Here is a 17,341-nt window from a genome sequence, read left to right as displayed (position 1 = left end):
CATCAAACACATTTTATTTCATCAGAGTAGATTAGGAAGAGATATAGAGTTACAAAATACTCATATCGTCTTGTTCAAATCTCCTAGAGATGTACTGCAAATAAACACTCTGAGCCAACAGTTGGGATTAGGTTCACAATTAAAAGATTGGTATACCAAAGCAACTTCTATTCCTTATGGTCATTTACTTATTGATTTAACTCCCAAAACAGTCGACTCTCTTCGATTTTGTACAAATAGTGGATCGATTCCTTCAATTTTTTTCCTTCCACAACATAAACAGCAGACCACATTTTTGAGTGATGAGCACACAACATCTCTCTACTCTGACAACGTTCCAAAGTTATTCCCGGAACTTCAAAAGAACTTACCTAAAAAATTGTCCGAAAGAATTTATTCAGTTCCTAAACGAGTGCATCGTAAACATGCTCAGAGGAGAACTGCAAGATATTCAAAAACGAGACGTAAAAAAGTATCAAGACGAAATTCATCAGCTTATTCTAAAAAGAACTGGAATAAATAAAAGGAGAGCAATTTTAAGTTCAAGGAAAGGAATAGAACTTTTATCAATTCTAACTCCGTCTATCATTAACCGTCTTTCTTGAAATGGAACAGTTTGTTTTGATTCCTCAACAGCTTTACGAACAAAAATTCAAATTACATGTGTATAAATTGGACGAGAGTGAGGAAAAAGTTAACTTCGTTCCACAAAATTTAGATTCTCTTCACAAGGACATCACCACTAACACAAAATCATTCAAAAACGAGTCAGTTGTAGATCAAATACTCAAATGTCCTCGAATCAAGCTGTCCCTCAGTGACTCCATTTTACTGGATGGAAGAGATACAAATGTAGCATTTACCGATTTTATTTACGCATTGAAGAGAAAAAATATTGCATTTCCTGATATATATTACACAATACTTGATGCTACAGGGATAAGTCCGAGCAAAATTGTAAACAAGGATGCCAAAAGCAAAGACAGAGGGAGTTGGATCCCTTTCAAAATCTGAAAAAGCGAAACTTCAACGATTATACAAAGAAGGAAAAGCTGCATTTGGATCGGTTAGAAATCTTCAAAAAGCGAGCGGTTTATCAAGAGGCAAGGTTATTTCCTTTCTCCACACTAAAAATTCCTATACAAAATACCGTCAAGCAAATCGACATTTTAGACGATTACCTGCATTTGCAAAGCGGATAAATGAAATTTGGTGTCTTGATTTAGCTTTTATGGACAAATTGTCAGAGTTTAATAACGGAGTAAAGTATCTATTAATTTGCGTTGATGTATTTTCTCGTTTTGTCCGTGTTCAACCAATGAAATCAAAGTATTCTACAGATGCTGTAGCAGCTTTCAAAAAAATGCTACGAAAAAACAACATCCCACAAAAAGTATGGGTTGATCAAGGAACAGAGTTTGGTGGCGAATTTCGGAAATTTTGTGGAGAAAAGAAAATTAAAATTTATTCAACGAGAAGTGAAACAAAAGCTGCCGTAGCTGAGAGAGCTATCAGATCTTTGAAAAACATTATTTATCGCTTCATGGAAGAAAACGGGCATAAGTACCTTGTAAAAATGGGATCTTTCCTAAATACAATGAATAGTAGAGTAAATAGATCTACAGGTAAAGCTCCAAAAGAGGTAAAAAACAAAGACTTTTTATCAATTTTTTACAAAAATCCGATCAGACAATACAAAAAACCTCGGTTTAAAGTAGGGGATAAAGTACGAATTTCGAAATACGATATTCCTTTTAGAAAAGGATACAAGTCACAGTTCACGAGTGAAATCTTTGAAATTGTTAAGATTGCTACGTACAAACCTCCAACATACAACCTCAAGGGAGAGCAGGGTGATGAAATACTAGGAAAATTTTATGAACAAGAGCTCTCAAAGTGTATCATTTAGTGATGAACTCTTTTACGGTAGAGCTGGTTTCCAACGCATCCTTTGATTGTTATCCAAATAATACATTGAGTTCTTTTACCAATTTCCTTCCCGAACAGATTAACCTTGAAGGAGAATGGGAGGTGGCAATAACCGAACTATCATATCCATCTTTGTACCAGAATATTACAGATGGAAAATTTTTCTATCTAGATGCTGCAACTCCAGATACAAAACCTTCCGATTGTTATACAATTGATGCAGGACTATATCCATCAATATCTGATATTGTGAACGAAATGAACAAACAAATTCAGGAAAGAGAAAAGTATGAGAAAACCCCAATCAAATTAAAAGTCAACAGAATTACACAGCGAATATCCCTAAGCCTTCCTAATGAAAACTCGTTACTAGTTATCTTCAGTACTGATCTCTGTCACGTATTTGGGTGTGAGGAAGCTGTTTACGGAATGGGTGTTTTTATGAGTGGTGCTGGACCACATTTTCCTAAATTTCCCTATGATATTGTTCGAATTCATACTCTCATGATATACAGCGATATTGTTGAATACAATATTGTAGGTGATACAAAAGCGGCGCTTTTGAGATGTATTCCGTTTATTTCTAAAATTAAGAATGGAGACATAATATCTACTGGAAAATATATGAATTATCAAAACTTCCCAAATCTACAATTTAAAAAAATTCTTAAAAATTCTTTCCACAGCATTAAACTTGAGCTCCGCGACTCATACGGTGAAAAAGTTCCCTTCAATTCAGTAGGTGTAACAAGAGCTGTATTGATGTTCAGAAGAGCTTCAGACAATCATTTTTAAAATTAAGTTTACAAAAAATGGTTGCAGACAGTGATTTACCGTATTTTCGTGGTTATTCAAGACAAAGGGGAAGATGATTTGGAGCTTTAGCACAAACAATTGGGAGAACTGCAATTCCTTTTTTGAGACGATATGTTGTACCAGCAGCTAAAAGAGTTGGTGCTGACTTGATTGAATTAGCTGCGCCAGAAATCGGAAATGTATTAGCTGGAAGGAAAAAGTTCAAATCTGCAGCCACAGATGTTGGAAAGAAAACTTTACGTAAACAACTAGGAGGAGGAAAACCTAGAAAACGACGTATTATTCGAAAACGCTCGCCAAAAATCAGTCGACGTCGTCGAACTAGGAGGGATATTTTTACCAAACTAAAATGAATACCAGATCAACAAATGACAGTAATTTCCGTTATGGACACTTTACAAATTCTTGCTTGGAGATTTTTGACAAAATTCCGGTTTTGGAACCAATTGAATCATCCCATATTCAAGAAGTTTATCCCAGCACTTCATTGGATGAAAGCAGCATTGAATTTGAATTTGAAACAGATAGAAGTATTTATCTCGATATGAGAGATATTCATTTACAAATTAAAGTTGGATTACAAAAGGGAAGATTATTTGACGATTTCATGAAAAAAGAGGAGCATGGAAAACCAGATATGGGTATGACTTTCACTGATGATGATTTACAATATTTGACTCATGTCAACAACTTGTTACACTCTCTTTTCTCCAACTGCGAAGTGTATTTAAACAATCAACAAGTGTACAACTCTAACGGACTCTATGGCCACAAAGCTCTGATATCCAATGAATTCAATGCTTCTACAATGAATAATGAAGGAATTTTGGCTTGTCATGGATACGAATTTGAGAAAGATCCTAGTGATTATGAAAAAAGTCCGTTCATAGATAGGGAAGAAGAGCTTTTGTTGAAAGATGGGGTTACCTTATATGGTAAACTTGCAATCGACTTATTTCAATGTGAAAAATTATTACTTCCAAATACAAAAATTAGACTCGAATTGATTCGAGCGAGACCAAATTTTTACAGTATTTCCTACAATCCACATGTTTCCCTTAGAGTTCTTGACTGTTCACTTTTTACGAGACGTGTTGTCGTTAATGAGGTCTATCACCAGACAATCAAGTATCAACTAACACATCAACCAGCTTGCTATAATTTTATGGAGACAATTGCGCGAACATTTATTATTCCTTCTGGACAAAATCAATTTATTCAGGAAAATGTTTTCAATAATGCCCCAATCAGACGAATTGCAATAGCAATGAACACTAATTCAGCATTCACCGGACATTTTCAAGAAAATCCTTTTCATCGAAAGTTTGGACTGCGGGAGCTGAGAATTGTTCGAGGGGGGAGAGCTGTTGTCTCAATTGATACAACCAACAATTGTAGAGCTTATGTTACAACAATGAAGGCAATGAACTTCAACGAAGAAATTCCTGCGTTACCGAATGATTTCTTCACAGATCATTATGTGCTTGTATTCGATCTCACATCACTCCAAGATGCTGGTGAAAATGTTCATTATCCTGAACTCAGTGGGGAAAGTCTTCGTTTAGAAATGTTCTTTGAACGTCCGCTAACCAATGTTACCGAGTTAATTGTTCTCGGAGAACGAATCTCAACAGTTAAAATTGATCAGTTTGGAACAGTTTCTAAGAATGTCTGAAGAACTCTGCATTAATCAAGATTTTTTAATTTTCTTCTCAATTTTTTATGGTTTTTATATTATTGCCTTCTGCGTTGGAACATTTGTTGGATATGTACTTTCATCGCCCAGTTGCAACCCTTTCCACACTATAATATCAAGATAGGGAATGGATGAAAATTGGGGTAGACCTACTCCAAACTTATATGTATACCTTATTTGTGCAGTATTCCTGGGACTTTTAATCATCATTATTATCTTTCATCCCGATGTCACAGGTAATAGTGAAGACAGAGTAGGTGAATCTACAGGAGGTCTGATACGTAAAATTCCCCAATCTAAAGATTGTTGCTTTATTGAAAAGAACGAATCATTTCAACTTGATTGTAATGTGAGAAATCCCAGTTCAAACGGAGCTTGAATTGAAACAGAAGATTATTTGTCATGGATAATCAATCTCTTCAACAAATTATTGAACGCATTCCTGAGCTAAAATTCAAATACATTGGATCGTTTCCAGCAGATTTCATTCCAAATTTACCCAAATTCAGCTTTGCAATCATTAACACTGCTTCGAGTAAAGAAGTCGGTGAACATTGGATATTGATTGCTCGACTCAACAGAAGTTACTATTATGCGGATTCTCTGGCTCGATCAGTAACACATTACAAATTTTTAGGTAAAAAGTACCAAAAAATAATACATCGACCACTTCAGAAGATGCAAAATTTGTGTGGATTCTACGCAATTTTTGCAGCATTTCAACTATTTAAGTTTTTCCAAACCAACTTGAACAATATTCATGATGTACACGTGTTAAATTTTATAAGTAACTATATGTAGTAGTGTTCATTTTGGTATTTAGTAAGCTGAAGTTAATAAAGTCGATAGTATATGTTTCTCGTAACTGTTTCTCGTGAGTTTTCTAAACTTTTTTTATCGAACTTTATTAACCACTCGGCTAAGTGTACCTTGATGTTCAATGAATTTTATACAATTTATTGTAAATGATTGAGTAATTTTGTATTTTGATGCTCATAATTTGTACTGTGTCTGTCATTTTATACTATTTTAATTCATTTTTTTCTTTTATTTAACATCTTTTTTCAAATAATGTACAAAAAATAATGCATATATGCATGTAATTAGCAAGATGGCGCAGTGGAAGCGCGCTGGGCCCATAACCCAGAGGACGGTAGATCAAAACTACCTCTTGCTATCTTGACTTTTTCCAATTAATGAGCGCGCAAAAGACATTTGTTACACAATTGATTCAAACAATTAGGGGAACAATCTTTGCAATTGACCTAAAATTTGTAAACAAAAATTCAACATGTCACATAATTACCCCTCAGATAACTAGGGTAATTGAAAACCCCCACCAATTAATTTCACAATTTAATAACATAAAAGTTGTAAACAAAATTCAACCTGTCACATAATTACCCCTCACATAATTACAGCAATTAATTACCCACGCCGATTCTATTGTTCTCAAGTAAACACTTAATAACTACACAAACATTGATTTTTTCCCCTCAAAATTTCAGCCTATCAGGAGCGTCTCCGAACCTACCCCCCACATTTGCGCCGACTATACTACTCTTAATACATGGCAGCGGCTATTACTAATCTTAATACATGTCGGCGGCTATTACTAATCTCAATACATGTCGGCGGCTATTACTAATCTTAATACATGTCGGCGGCTATTACTAATCTCAATACATGTCGGCGGCTATTACTAATCTTAATACATGTCGGCGCATAATCTTAATACATGTCGCCGGCTATAACTAATCTTAATACATGGCGGCTATACCCAATCTTAATACATTAACGCCGCTATACCTAATCTTAATACATGCTAATTCATTCCCTATCTTAATACGTTAGGGAGGACCCAAATCCCGAAAAATACGCTATACCCTATCTTAATACATGGGGGACCTCACCCCCCCTCCCCCCCGGGGAGTGTAGCTCACTATATTACTACTCGCACGTGATCAAATATTTTCGCTCGCTCAATGAAAATTTTTTCGAACCTACTTTTCTCGCTCTCTCTCTCAAAAAATTGACATGAACAAAAACACACTCGCTCTTCTCTCAGCTCTCCATCAATTTGATCTAAAAAACATTGTTTTCACGCATTTCACTTCCTGTTTCAAATACACTCCAACAAAATTATTGTTAAAAAATAAAAAATACCCGGAAGAATTCCGGAAACTCCTCGAAGTGGAAATCCATTTAAACGCCATCCAACTACTCATCAGACAAAACGTGCCTCCACTAATTTATGATTATTTTGAAACAAAACCATAAAAAAATAAAAACAAAATCAAATCTGTTAAAATATAATAAAAAAATCTAATCAAATTTTTGTTATAAATTGAGATCCCGAAATGATCATCTCTGCCAAAATTACTTCATCAAAATTAACTATTAATTACTAAAACCACGTATGTGATTTTTTAAACATACTTGAGGCCAAATTATGAAAAAAAAGCTCTGAAAAAAATTATGAAAACAACTTGCACTAAAAAACTGGAAAAAAGTTAAATTTTTTATATTACAAAGCATAAAAATCCAAAGAAAAATTCTTTTCAGCCAATAGGGTATCCAATTGCTCGCAAAACAATAGGCAAGTCATAATAGGGTAAGAAACTTGTCTAAAAACAGAGAAAAAAAACGAAAAACTGCAGAAAATTAAGAAAAATAGTTCCGATTTTCGCCATTTTCTGTTAAATTTCTCAACAAAAAAATTATTCATATCCATAAAACTGTACCCAATTGTTATCTAAACCTTGCTCAAGTAGAAGGCGTCTTTTCAATGCCCATTTGAGCCATTAAAACGAAACAACCGTCAAAAAATCGTAAGAATTAGCCCAAAATATCGGCAAAATAAGTGAAAAACCTCCGAATTAGCATAAAATTCATACGATTTCCAGAAACCTTCAATCTACTACCAAGACCAGCCTAAAATTGAAACAAAATCATAACCAAACCTCTTAACCAAAAAAAAACAAAAAAGTGCTTTAAAATGCCGCACCTGAACAAAAAATTTTGCTCGCTTACAGAATTTTTTTCACACCTCAATTTCTCGCTCTCTAGAAAACAGCGATATGAACAAAAAACCACTCTCTTTTTGCTCCGCTGTTCACTTTTATTCAGCACCAAACTCACTCCAATTTTTTTCACGCGTTCCATTTCCCTCTTCAAAATTCACTCTAATAAAATTGATTAAAAAAGGACTTCTCCGATACTCCTCTTCGAGTCGTAATAAAAAGACGCTCCACCAATACTCCTCTTCGAGTCGTAAAAATAGGAGCGCTATAATAGCGGCTGAGAAGCTGAGGCGGCAATCAATCATTTGAACAGCAACCAAAATCGGTTACTGAAAAAAAGAAGATCCTTCGAAAATGATGATAGAAACTCGAAGCCCGGCAGGTCAGTACAAAACAAGATTATTAAAATTTGTGCTTAATTTTTCACGATAAAAAGTTTTTGGTGGCGAATGCTCTTTCCGCTCCTCCAGTTGCTGCCTGATTGTTCTTCAGGTCTTCGACGTCCTGTCAACATTAATTTTTTTTTAAATTGGCTCACTTAACTTTCAGGTTCTGCTCTTTTTCTGCTCAAATGAGCAGAACTTGAAAGTTCACACACAACAGAGAACACGGACATCTTACACGCAATTCAGTTCTCATTTTGATTCTTTGCATTAGTCTTGGTAACATTCAAATACTGGCTAGCAGTTAAAAGCCCATATAGCCGTCAAATTTCCGGAAAACAGCCACCGTTGCCCCCACTGACGGATGTTGAGATTGATACAGTTAGAGAAATGAGGAAATTGAAAACCTAATTTTTAAGTATTGAAAAGTGTTCTAGTTTGGTTCTCAATTTTATTTGACTCAATGAGTACTGTAAAATTCGGCCTCTATTGGACAATAGGCTGAATACCAATATCAGTATGCGGTATACAAGGAACTCTGATAACTTAGTGCACTAAGACAAATCTTCAAACACATAATCTTAATGAACAGGCGTTATTGGTTCATTCCGTTTCTTTTTATTTGTTTTTTTGACCTTCAATGCATTCGCGTACATTTGATGGATAAATTTTATTTTTCATTCAGTTCAAACAGTGAGTGAGGTCAGCCAGACAAAATTTGAAAGTCGTGCCCTTATGGAAAACAAAGAAGGTGACCGAAATACAAAACAAAATTTTAAAAATCATCAGGAAAACTGCTGCCGTACAGATCCAACAATTTTCACTGACTGAAAAAGAACAAATGAAAATGGATTCTGGAGGACAGTAAAAAAATAAATCAAATAGCTACATGTGAACACATATCCACTAGCGAGAGCATTTTTGTTTAAACAGCATTTTCTCACACTTTGAAATTATAGTGAACAAACTTCAGGTAGCAAGGACCAATTGCGTCTATGCTCCCCTTCCCGTTTCAGCGTGAGCAAAACTATCACTACAATTTGACTTCAAAAAACTTAAAACCAGAAACTACTCAAGATAATCTTTAAGTGCTATAGGCAGAAAACTGCTAAAGATCACCTTTCGACCTCGAAGCCCGGCAGGTCAGTACAAAACAAGATTATTAAAATTTGTGCTTAATTTTCCACGATAAAAAGTTTTTGGTGGCGAATGCTCTTTCCTATCCTCCAGTTGCTGCCTGATTGTTCTTCAGGTCTTCGACGTCCTGTCAACATTACTTTTTTTTTTAAATTGGCTCACTTAACTTTCAGCTTCTGCTCTTTTTCTGCTCAAATGAGCAGAACTTGAAAGTTCACACACAACAGAGAACCCGGACATCTTACACGCAATTCAGTTCTCATTTTGATTCTTTGCATTAGTCTTGGTAACATTCAAATACTGGCTAGTAGTTAAAAGCCCATATAGCCGTCAAATTTCCGGAAAACAGCCACCGTTGCCCCCACTGACGGATGTTGAGATTGATACAGTTAGAGAAATGAGGAAATTGAAAACCTAATTTTTAAGTATTGAAAAGTGTTCTAGTTTGGTTCTCAATTTTATTTGACTCAATGAGTACTGTAAAATTCGGCCTCTATTGGACAATAGGCTGAATACCAATATCAGTATGCGGTATACAAGGAACTCTGATAACTTAGTGCACTAAGACAAATCTTCAAACACAAAATCTTAATGAACAGGCGTTATTGGTTCATTCCGTTTCTTTTTATTTGTCTTTTTGACCTTCAATGCATTCGCGTACATTTGATGGATAAATTTTATTTTTCATTCAGTTCAAACAGTGAGTGAGGTCAGCCAGACAAAATTTGAAAGTCGTGCCCTTATGGAAAACAAAGAAGGTGACCGAAATACAAAACAAAATTTTAAAAATCATCAGGAAAACTGCTGCCGTACAGATCAAACAATTTTCACTGACTGAAAAAGAACAAATGAAAATGGATTCTGGAGGACAGTAAAAAAATAAATCAAATAGCTACATGTGAACACATATCCACTAGCGAGAGCATTTTTGTTTAAACAGCATTTTCTCACACTTTGAAATTATAGTGAACAAACTTCAGGTAGCAAGGACCAATTGCGTCTATGCTCCCCTTCCCGTTTCAGCGTGAGCAAAACTATCACTACAATTTGACTTCAAAAAACTTAAAACCAGAAACTACTCAAGATAATCTTTAAGTGCTATAGGCAGAAAACTGCTAAAGATCACCTTTCGACCTCGAAGCCCGGCAGGTCAGTACAAAACAAGATTATTAAAATTTGTGCTTAATTTTCCACGATAAAAAGTTTTTGGTGGCGAATGCTCTTTCCTATCCTCCAGTTGCTGCCTGATTGTTCTTCAGGTCTTCGACGTCCTGTCAACATTACTTTTTTTTTAAATTGGCTCACTTAACTTTCAGCTTCTGCTCTTTTTCTGCTCAAATGAGCAGAACTTGAAAGTTCACACACAACAGAGAACCCGGACATCTTACACGCAATTCAGTTCTCATTTTGATTCTTTGCATTAGTCTTGGTAACATTCAAATACTGGCTAGCAGTTAAAAGCCCATATAGCCGTCAAATTTCCGGAAAACAGCCACCGTTGCCCCCACTGACGGATGTTGAGATTGATACAGTTAGAGAAATGAGGAAATTGAAAACCTAATTTTTAAGTATTGAAAAGTGTTCTAGTTTGGTTCTCAATTTTATTTGACTCAATGAGTACTGTAAAATTCGGCCTCTATTGGACAATAGGCTGAATACCAATATCAGTATGCGGTATACAAGGAACTCTGATAACTTAGTGCACTAAGACAAATCTTCAAACACAAAATCTTAATGAACAGGCGTTATTGGTTCATTCCGTTTCTTTTTATTTGTCTTTTTGACCTTCAATGCATTCGCGTACATTTGATGGATAAATTTTATTTTTCATTCAGTTCAAACAGTGAGTGAGGTCAGCCAGACAAAATTTGAAAGTCGTGCCCTTATGGAAAACAAAAAAGGTGACCGAAATACAAAACAAAATTTTAAAAATCATCAGGAAAACTGCTGCCGTACAGATCAAACAAATTTCACTGACTGAAAAAGAACAAATGAAAATGGATTCTGGAGGACAGTAAAAAAATAAATCAAATAGCTACATGTGAACACATATCCACTAGCGAGAGCATTTTTGTTTAAACAGCATTTTCTCACACTTTGAAATTATAGTGAACAAAGTTCAGGTAGCAAGGACCAATTGCGTCTATGCTCCCCTTCCCGTTTCAGCGTGAGCAAAACTATCACTACAATTTGACTTCAAAAAACTTAAAACCAGAAACTACTCAAGATAATCTTTAAGTGCTATAGGCAGAAAACTGCTAAAGATCACCTTTCGACCTTGAGCATTAACAGCAGTTCCTAATTTTAATTTATAAGTAACAAAGCTACTGTTAAAGTCCAATGTTTAAAAAACAGAAATGAAAATTCTGAAGCAAGTCAATGTTCGAAAACAGAAGTGAAAAAAGTCAAGAACAAACTTACTTCAGCTAAGAAAGCATAGCAGGACAAATACAAAACAGAAAAATGACAGAAACATGTAAAAGCACTGTACTCAATTAATGCCAGCCAAAGAGACAAAAAGTTTCACAATTAAAAAATCAAAACATCAGCATTGCTAAAAACCCTGAAGCTATTAAAATAAAGCTGTGTTAACGCAACTGAAATAACAATTATCCCCGCACAAGCATTGAAAAATATTTATTGCCCGCTTTAAAATAAAAAAAATTGAATCAGAACAAAATTCATTAAGAAATTCAAATAGCAAATTTCACTGAAAAGCTGTCTACATTTGGAATACTAATATCTTCAAAACCATTTCATTGCTTATAGTAATTAATTTAAACATTTTCAATCTCTACAACACTTCATTGGTCACAAAAGGGTCAGAAAACTCAAAACCACCAAAAATTTAAAATAATTTGAAAAAAAAATGCAAATTTAACTTAAAGGTCTTTTTATTTCGCAACATTAATATCTTTGTCTCTGGAAACTAGCCTATTCTCATGCTAGCTATAACTACAATTTCGATTTTATCAAAAAATGTTGGTGATTATCAAAACAAACAGCTCAAAAAATATTTTGAAGATATTAATAATGCGAAATTACGACTTTTCAATGAAAATTTGCAATTTCAAAATTTTTTAATGGAAATTGTCTTTAGACGGCCAAAAAAATTGCGGGGATAATGGTTATTTCAATTGCATCAACATTGAGTCAGTTTAAATAGCTTTTTCATAGACATGAAAAATTGTGACATGGAAAAGACCTTGTTGAACTAAGGTCCATCTAACCTAAGGTCAACCTAAGGTCCATCTAACAAACACTTGAGACAAAAAACCTGAAAATTAGAATTAATTCGGGCTAAAAACAAACAGAAAAAGAATTTCCTCCTTAAATTTAGGCCGTACTACAGATAGGAACCGACACAGCTATAAGTTGAAAAATATATCGACGCCGCTCAAAAAGCTATGCAAAAAATTTTGCAAGATAAGTGAATAAAGCTTATTTTTTTATTGCACATATGAGTTGACCTTAAACTAATTCAATATTAACTTAAGTTTTAAAGTGCAAAAGCCACTTCATGGAGGGAGGCAAGTTATACATGATCAAAATCTAATCACTGAAATGACCCAAACCCAGAGAAAGTGAGAAATGACGCCGCTAGAGAGGAAGAAGTCACTGAGAAAATTGAATTTTTCAGCTTTGCTGTGTTTCAATGTATAGCAAAAGAAAACGAAAAAGACAAAACAAAAACAAGAACACCGCAATATAGCTACGCTCAGCTTCGCACCTATAAGAGTGAAAAATGAGAAATTTTTATGGAAAAAAAATAACAAAACGTTACTAATTTATTGATATTTGTGGCTTCCAAGGACAAATACTCCCTAGCCAGTATCCACATAACAACTAACATACAACCTAGCAGAAGGCTAGTGCGACATGAAACAGACAAAAACGACAGAAAAGAGATCCAATATTTGGAGAAATTATCCTAAAAATGCTTGCCCTGTCCTCAGTAAAAAAAATAGGAGCTGTTAATAGTAAATGAACGCTTTCTCAGCAACTTCAGCTCACTGAGCACTGAAACGACTCCTGATGTCAGCCAAGGACCTCTAATGAAACTAAATGTCCAATGGGCGTCACTTTTATGACATTTTTGAGAGATCCAAGTCATGAAAAAATGTGTAAAAACATCTTACAAACAAATCCTGAAATAAAATCAATTACAATCCCAGGAATTGAAACATACCCGGCAGATTGCCGGAAAATAGCCGCCGTTGATTCCAATAAGCATGATTGTGATTGAAAGAATAGAAGATATTGAAAAAAAAGATTTTTGTACAAAAACATTTTTTAAGTCCGATTTTAAGTCAGATTTATTTTGATGGCATTTCGTAGTTGAACGTACTTCTGTTTCTTAGAGAGAGGCCACAGCGGCTACTGACAATACCAATAATCATTAGAGATGGTAACTAAGACTTATAGGAACGACTTGTAAGTAGCGGGCATCTAAAATTGGCCTTTATGGGTTTATCCCGTTTCTATTTCTGACTTCAATTTTTTATACTGACTCTGTTCATTTTGAATTGCTTTGCTGAGCAACTGATGTTCAAAATCACTTCTAGCAGAATGAGAGAATAGAGAAACTAGCCTAGAGAAGTCAAAAAGATTTCACGCAAAATGTTGAAAAAGCGGCGAAATGAGGTAAAGCGAAACATTTTTTTGTTCGACGAAGTAAAAAAAAACATAGCAGGACAAGTCCTGACGTACAAGTCACAGAATTTTCATTGACTAAACAGAAAACTGGGCTTAGAACGGACTATGAATGGATTGGTAAAACCACTTAGAAAAAAATCCGATCCAAAAAATTGAAAAAAAAACAGTAAAAATCAAAGTGAAATTGCCGCATGTGAACAAAAAGACACTAGCGAGAAATCGAATTTTTGTTCAAACACCGTTTTCTCACTCTATTTTAAATTTAGAGCAAAAATTTATACCGCAAAACTACTGGCTTTTTCGCTCCACTTCCTGTTTCGGCGTGACCAAAATCACTACTCCAATTTGACTTCAAAAATCATGAAAATGTGTGAACAGATATTAAAAACATAGCCGGCAGATTGCCGGAATAGCTGCGAAAGAATAGACCTGCGTGCCATATAATAGAGATAGAAACAGATACAGATCTAAATTGAAAAAAAATCGACGCCGTTTAAAAAATTGGGCTAAAAAACATTCAGCGATAAATCAATAAAGGTTGTTAAAATTCATTCCACAGAAGCCTCTCGTTAGGAACCGTTATTACACATATGAGTTCCTTTGACCTTAAACAAACTCAAATTAAACTTAAGTTTTAAAGTGCAAAAGTCATTTTATTGAGTGAGGTAAGTCACGTATGATCATAATCTAATCACGCAAATAACCTAAAAACTTTCGCTAAAGCGAGTGAGAAATGACGTCACGCGCGCAAATGCCGTTAGTGAGAGGAAGAAGTCATTCAGAAAATTTGACTTTTTCAGCTTTGCTGTGTGAACAAATGTAAAACGAAAAAAGAGCGTCAGACGAAGAAAGAAAAAAAACCAAGAGCACCGCAATATAGCTACGCTCAGCTTACAGCTTCGCAGCTATAAAAAACATAGCCGGAAGAATTCCCGAAACGAGTCGAAGGAGAAAATTGACCATACTTATGACTAAACAACTAGAACAACAATTGTGAACCCTGAACCTCCACAAATGTCATCAAAAATTTGAGCAAGAACAGAAACGGCATTCAAAAACAAATTGACCAAAAAAAACTAGAAAAACTTTAGTTTTTTAAATTGAGTTTTTTTTTAATAGTACAAGGAAACATAAAGCCGAATAAAATTCTTTTGCAATTAGGGCAACGAAAAGCTCGCAAAACAATGGGCAAGTCATTATAGGCTAAGAAACTTGCCTAAGATTAAAAAAAAAGAAAAACTGCGAAAAAAAAATAAAAGAAAAATGGTTTCGAAATTTCAATTTTTCTGTCAATTTTCCTAGGAAAAAAAATGATTTATACCAAGAAAAGTGTAGTCAATTGGTAGCTGAATAACCCTTAAGTAATAAGCTTCTATCTAAATCCCACTTAAAGCATTAAAACAAAAAAAAACAGGCAACAAAATCATTAAATTTCGTCTAAAAAGCAGCAAAACTGATCAAAAACTTCCAAATTATCATTAAACTCAAATCAACTACTTGAAACCTTCAATTCCTATCAAAACAATCCTAAAACGAATACAATATCATAACCGAACCTCATAACCATCAAAAGTTGCAAAGAAAAGCTGCTTTTAAAATGCCGCACGTTAACAAAAAAAATTTCGCTCGCTGGGAAAATTTTTTCATACATCAATTTCTTGCTCTCTCAAAAACAGCGGTATGAACAAAAACCACTCTCTTTTCGCTCCGCTCTTCACTTTTGTTCAGCACCAAAATCACTCCACAAATTTTTTCACGCGTTTCATTTCCCGCTTCAAAAATCACTCCAATAAAATTGATTTAAAAAAAAGGACTTCTCCGATACTCCTCTTCGAGTCGTAAAAAAGACAGCGCCCCAATACAATTCAAATTCTTTGAATTGTAATAAGGAGCGCTATAATAGCGGGCTGAGAAGATCAGGGCGGTTATTAATAAAACAGACAATTGATTATCAATCGCATCAGAGGAACAACTTCCGATGGTAATCAGAGCATATAACCGTACATTCAGGAAAATGAAAAGAAAATTCCAAAACATACAACTCTAATTCCTCTTCTTTTAGAAAATCAGTAGTTTTAAATAATGGCAAAACAGAAAGAATTCACTATTATTTATGAAAACAAGTAAGGTTATTGTCAAAAAACCAAAAGCTGAAATGAAACCATTAACTGCTTTCATTTATACCTCATTAGAAAGTAGATGCCAAAAATTTGTCCTTAATGACACTACCTGGCAGCTCAATGAAAAGAACATCAAATACGCGCCAAACTAAAAAATCAACATTTGGTGATTAAAAGTGTTCAAGTCATTAAAACTAATAGCTATGAACTGATACCATTTGCTACTTTCCTTCCGGGCTCATTAGAAAGAGTTGCCATGTATTGTTCTAAGTGACGAGACCTTATATAAATCAACAAACAGGGGCAAAACTCACTTATTTCACTTGTATTTCATGAAAATATCCAAAATTCAAAAACTATTAGCTGTCCATTGACCTCTAAAATCAGTTTTGAATAAATTTCACGCTTTAAACTACGCTTTGATGCGGCAATCAAAATAGTAGACCTGGCTTCTCCTGGGCTGTCATTGGCGAATTCGTCTCCACTCAAGAATGGCCCGCCGACACCTGCAGCTGCTCTGCTGCTTCCAATTGCCCCTTCATCGAGTGTAGCAATTCCGTACAGCAGTTTTGACGACTGATCCTGCTGCTGTCGTCCAGTCATTTCTAACAAAAACAGTAAGCCCTAACGATCAATAAACCAACAAGAATATCAGTCATGTAGATTGTGACGTGACAATTTTCCGTTCTTCACTATGACTCACTCACTCACTCACTCCCACCCCCCCCCCCCCCCCCCCCCCCGTTAATTTAAATGTAACCGACAAACGTCGGGCGAACTGGTCACAATGACCGGCGAGCGAATGGTTTCGGCATTATGAGGGCGCGGGGGGTCTAGAACAGACATAGATTAGATCCCATTTGGAAATACTAGAGATTCGATCCCATGATTTTATGTCTTCTCGACAGCTTCCGTAAATTATATTTTTAGAGATTAGTAGGAGCTCTAAGAGCGCTGCTCAGTGACTTAATGCCCTCCGGGCTTCACCTGATAACCCCATTTTTGAGGACGAAACGTTGAAAGCGTCAGACAAAATATCAGTCAAGCAAAAAATGCATAAAAAGAACGCAGGACTAATATGATTGCTACAAAGTTCGTTTGAGAGCAAATTAATTATCGTTATGGATATTTGCTACGCTGATATTTGCTGTTTTCATTGTTTACTCAATCATTTGAGTTTGGTATAACCTATATTATATGCACTGTGATCTTTCCTACTTCTTAAAACTGATTTTTTAAATTAATTAATTACAAAATTTCATTTTAACTTGAAAGAATAGTTCACTGATTTGTACTTCGAAAAACATTCGCTGCGAGCAGGGTTCGAACCTACGCGGGAAGATCCCATTGGATTTCAAGTCCAACGCCTTAACCACTCGGCCATCGCAGCTTATTCAAGCAAAATTACAAGTCACAAAATGCGGGCAGCTCGTACGCTGATTCCACAAATTATAAGTTCTTTCAATACAACACATACTTGCTATTCAATCACGTACTTCACATACATTGTTTCATACATTTAATACATATCTATAGCCTATAGCATATAATTACAGCAAAAGCAACAGCGCTTAGCCAGAA

At 35.0% G+C, this 17,341-nt stretch overlaps 1 protein-coding gene and 2 non-coding genes across 7 annotated transcripts in view; 1 reads left to right on the top strand and 2 right to left on the bottom strand.

Moving 5' to 3' along the window:
• The window catches only part of LOC142341632 (protein unc-13 homolog B-like), a 238,982-nt gene that overhangs the window by 182,903 nt on the left and 38,738 nt on the right, over positions 1-17,341 (bottom strand). For all 5 annotated transcript variants that reach the window (XM_075392735.1, XM_075392737.1, XM_075392736.1 and 2 more), the window contains exon 7: positions 16,206-16,365. In XM_075392735.1, coding sequence (XP_075248850.1) covers positions 16,206-16,365 — 160 coding nt within the window. The remainder of the gene's footprint in view (positions 1-16,205; positions 16,366-17,341) is intronic.
• Trnam-cau (transfer RNA methionine (anticodon CAU)) lies at positions 5,547-5,618 on the top strand. The gene has a single exon. It is a non-coding gene; the product is annotated as a tRNA-Met (tRNA).
• On the bottom strand, positions 17,069-17,150 carry Trnas-uga (transfer RNA serine (anticodon UGA)). The gene has a single exon. It is a non-coding gene; the product is annotated as a tRNA-Ser (tRNA).

The sequence above is a fragment of the Convolutriloba macropyga genome, chromosome 6 (assembly GCF_964194025.1).
Source record: "Convolutriloba macropyga chromosome 6, txConMacr16.3, whole genome shotgun sequence".
Taxonomy (NCBI): Eukaryota; Metazoa; Xenacoelomorpha; order Acoela; family Convolutidae; genus Convolutriloba; species Convolutriloba macropyga.
Note: the sequence above shows the minus strand (reverse complement) of the source record. Positions and strands in the feature narration are given on the sequence as shown.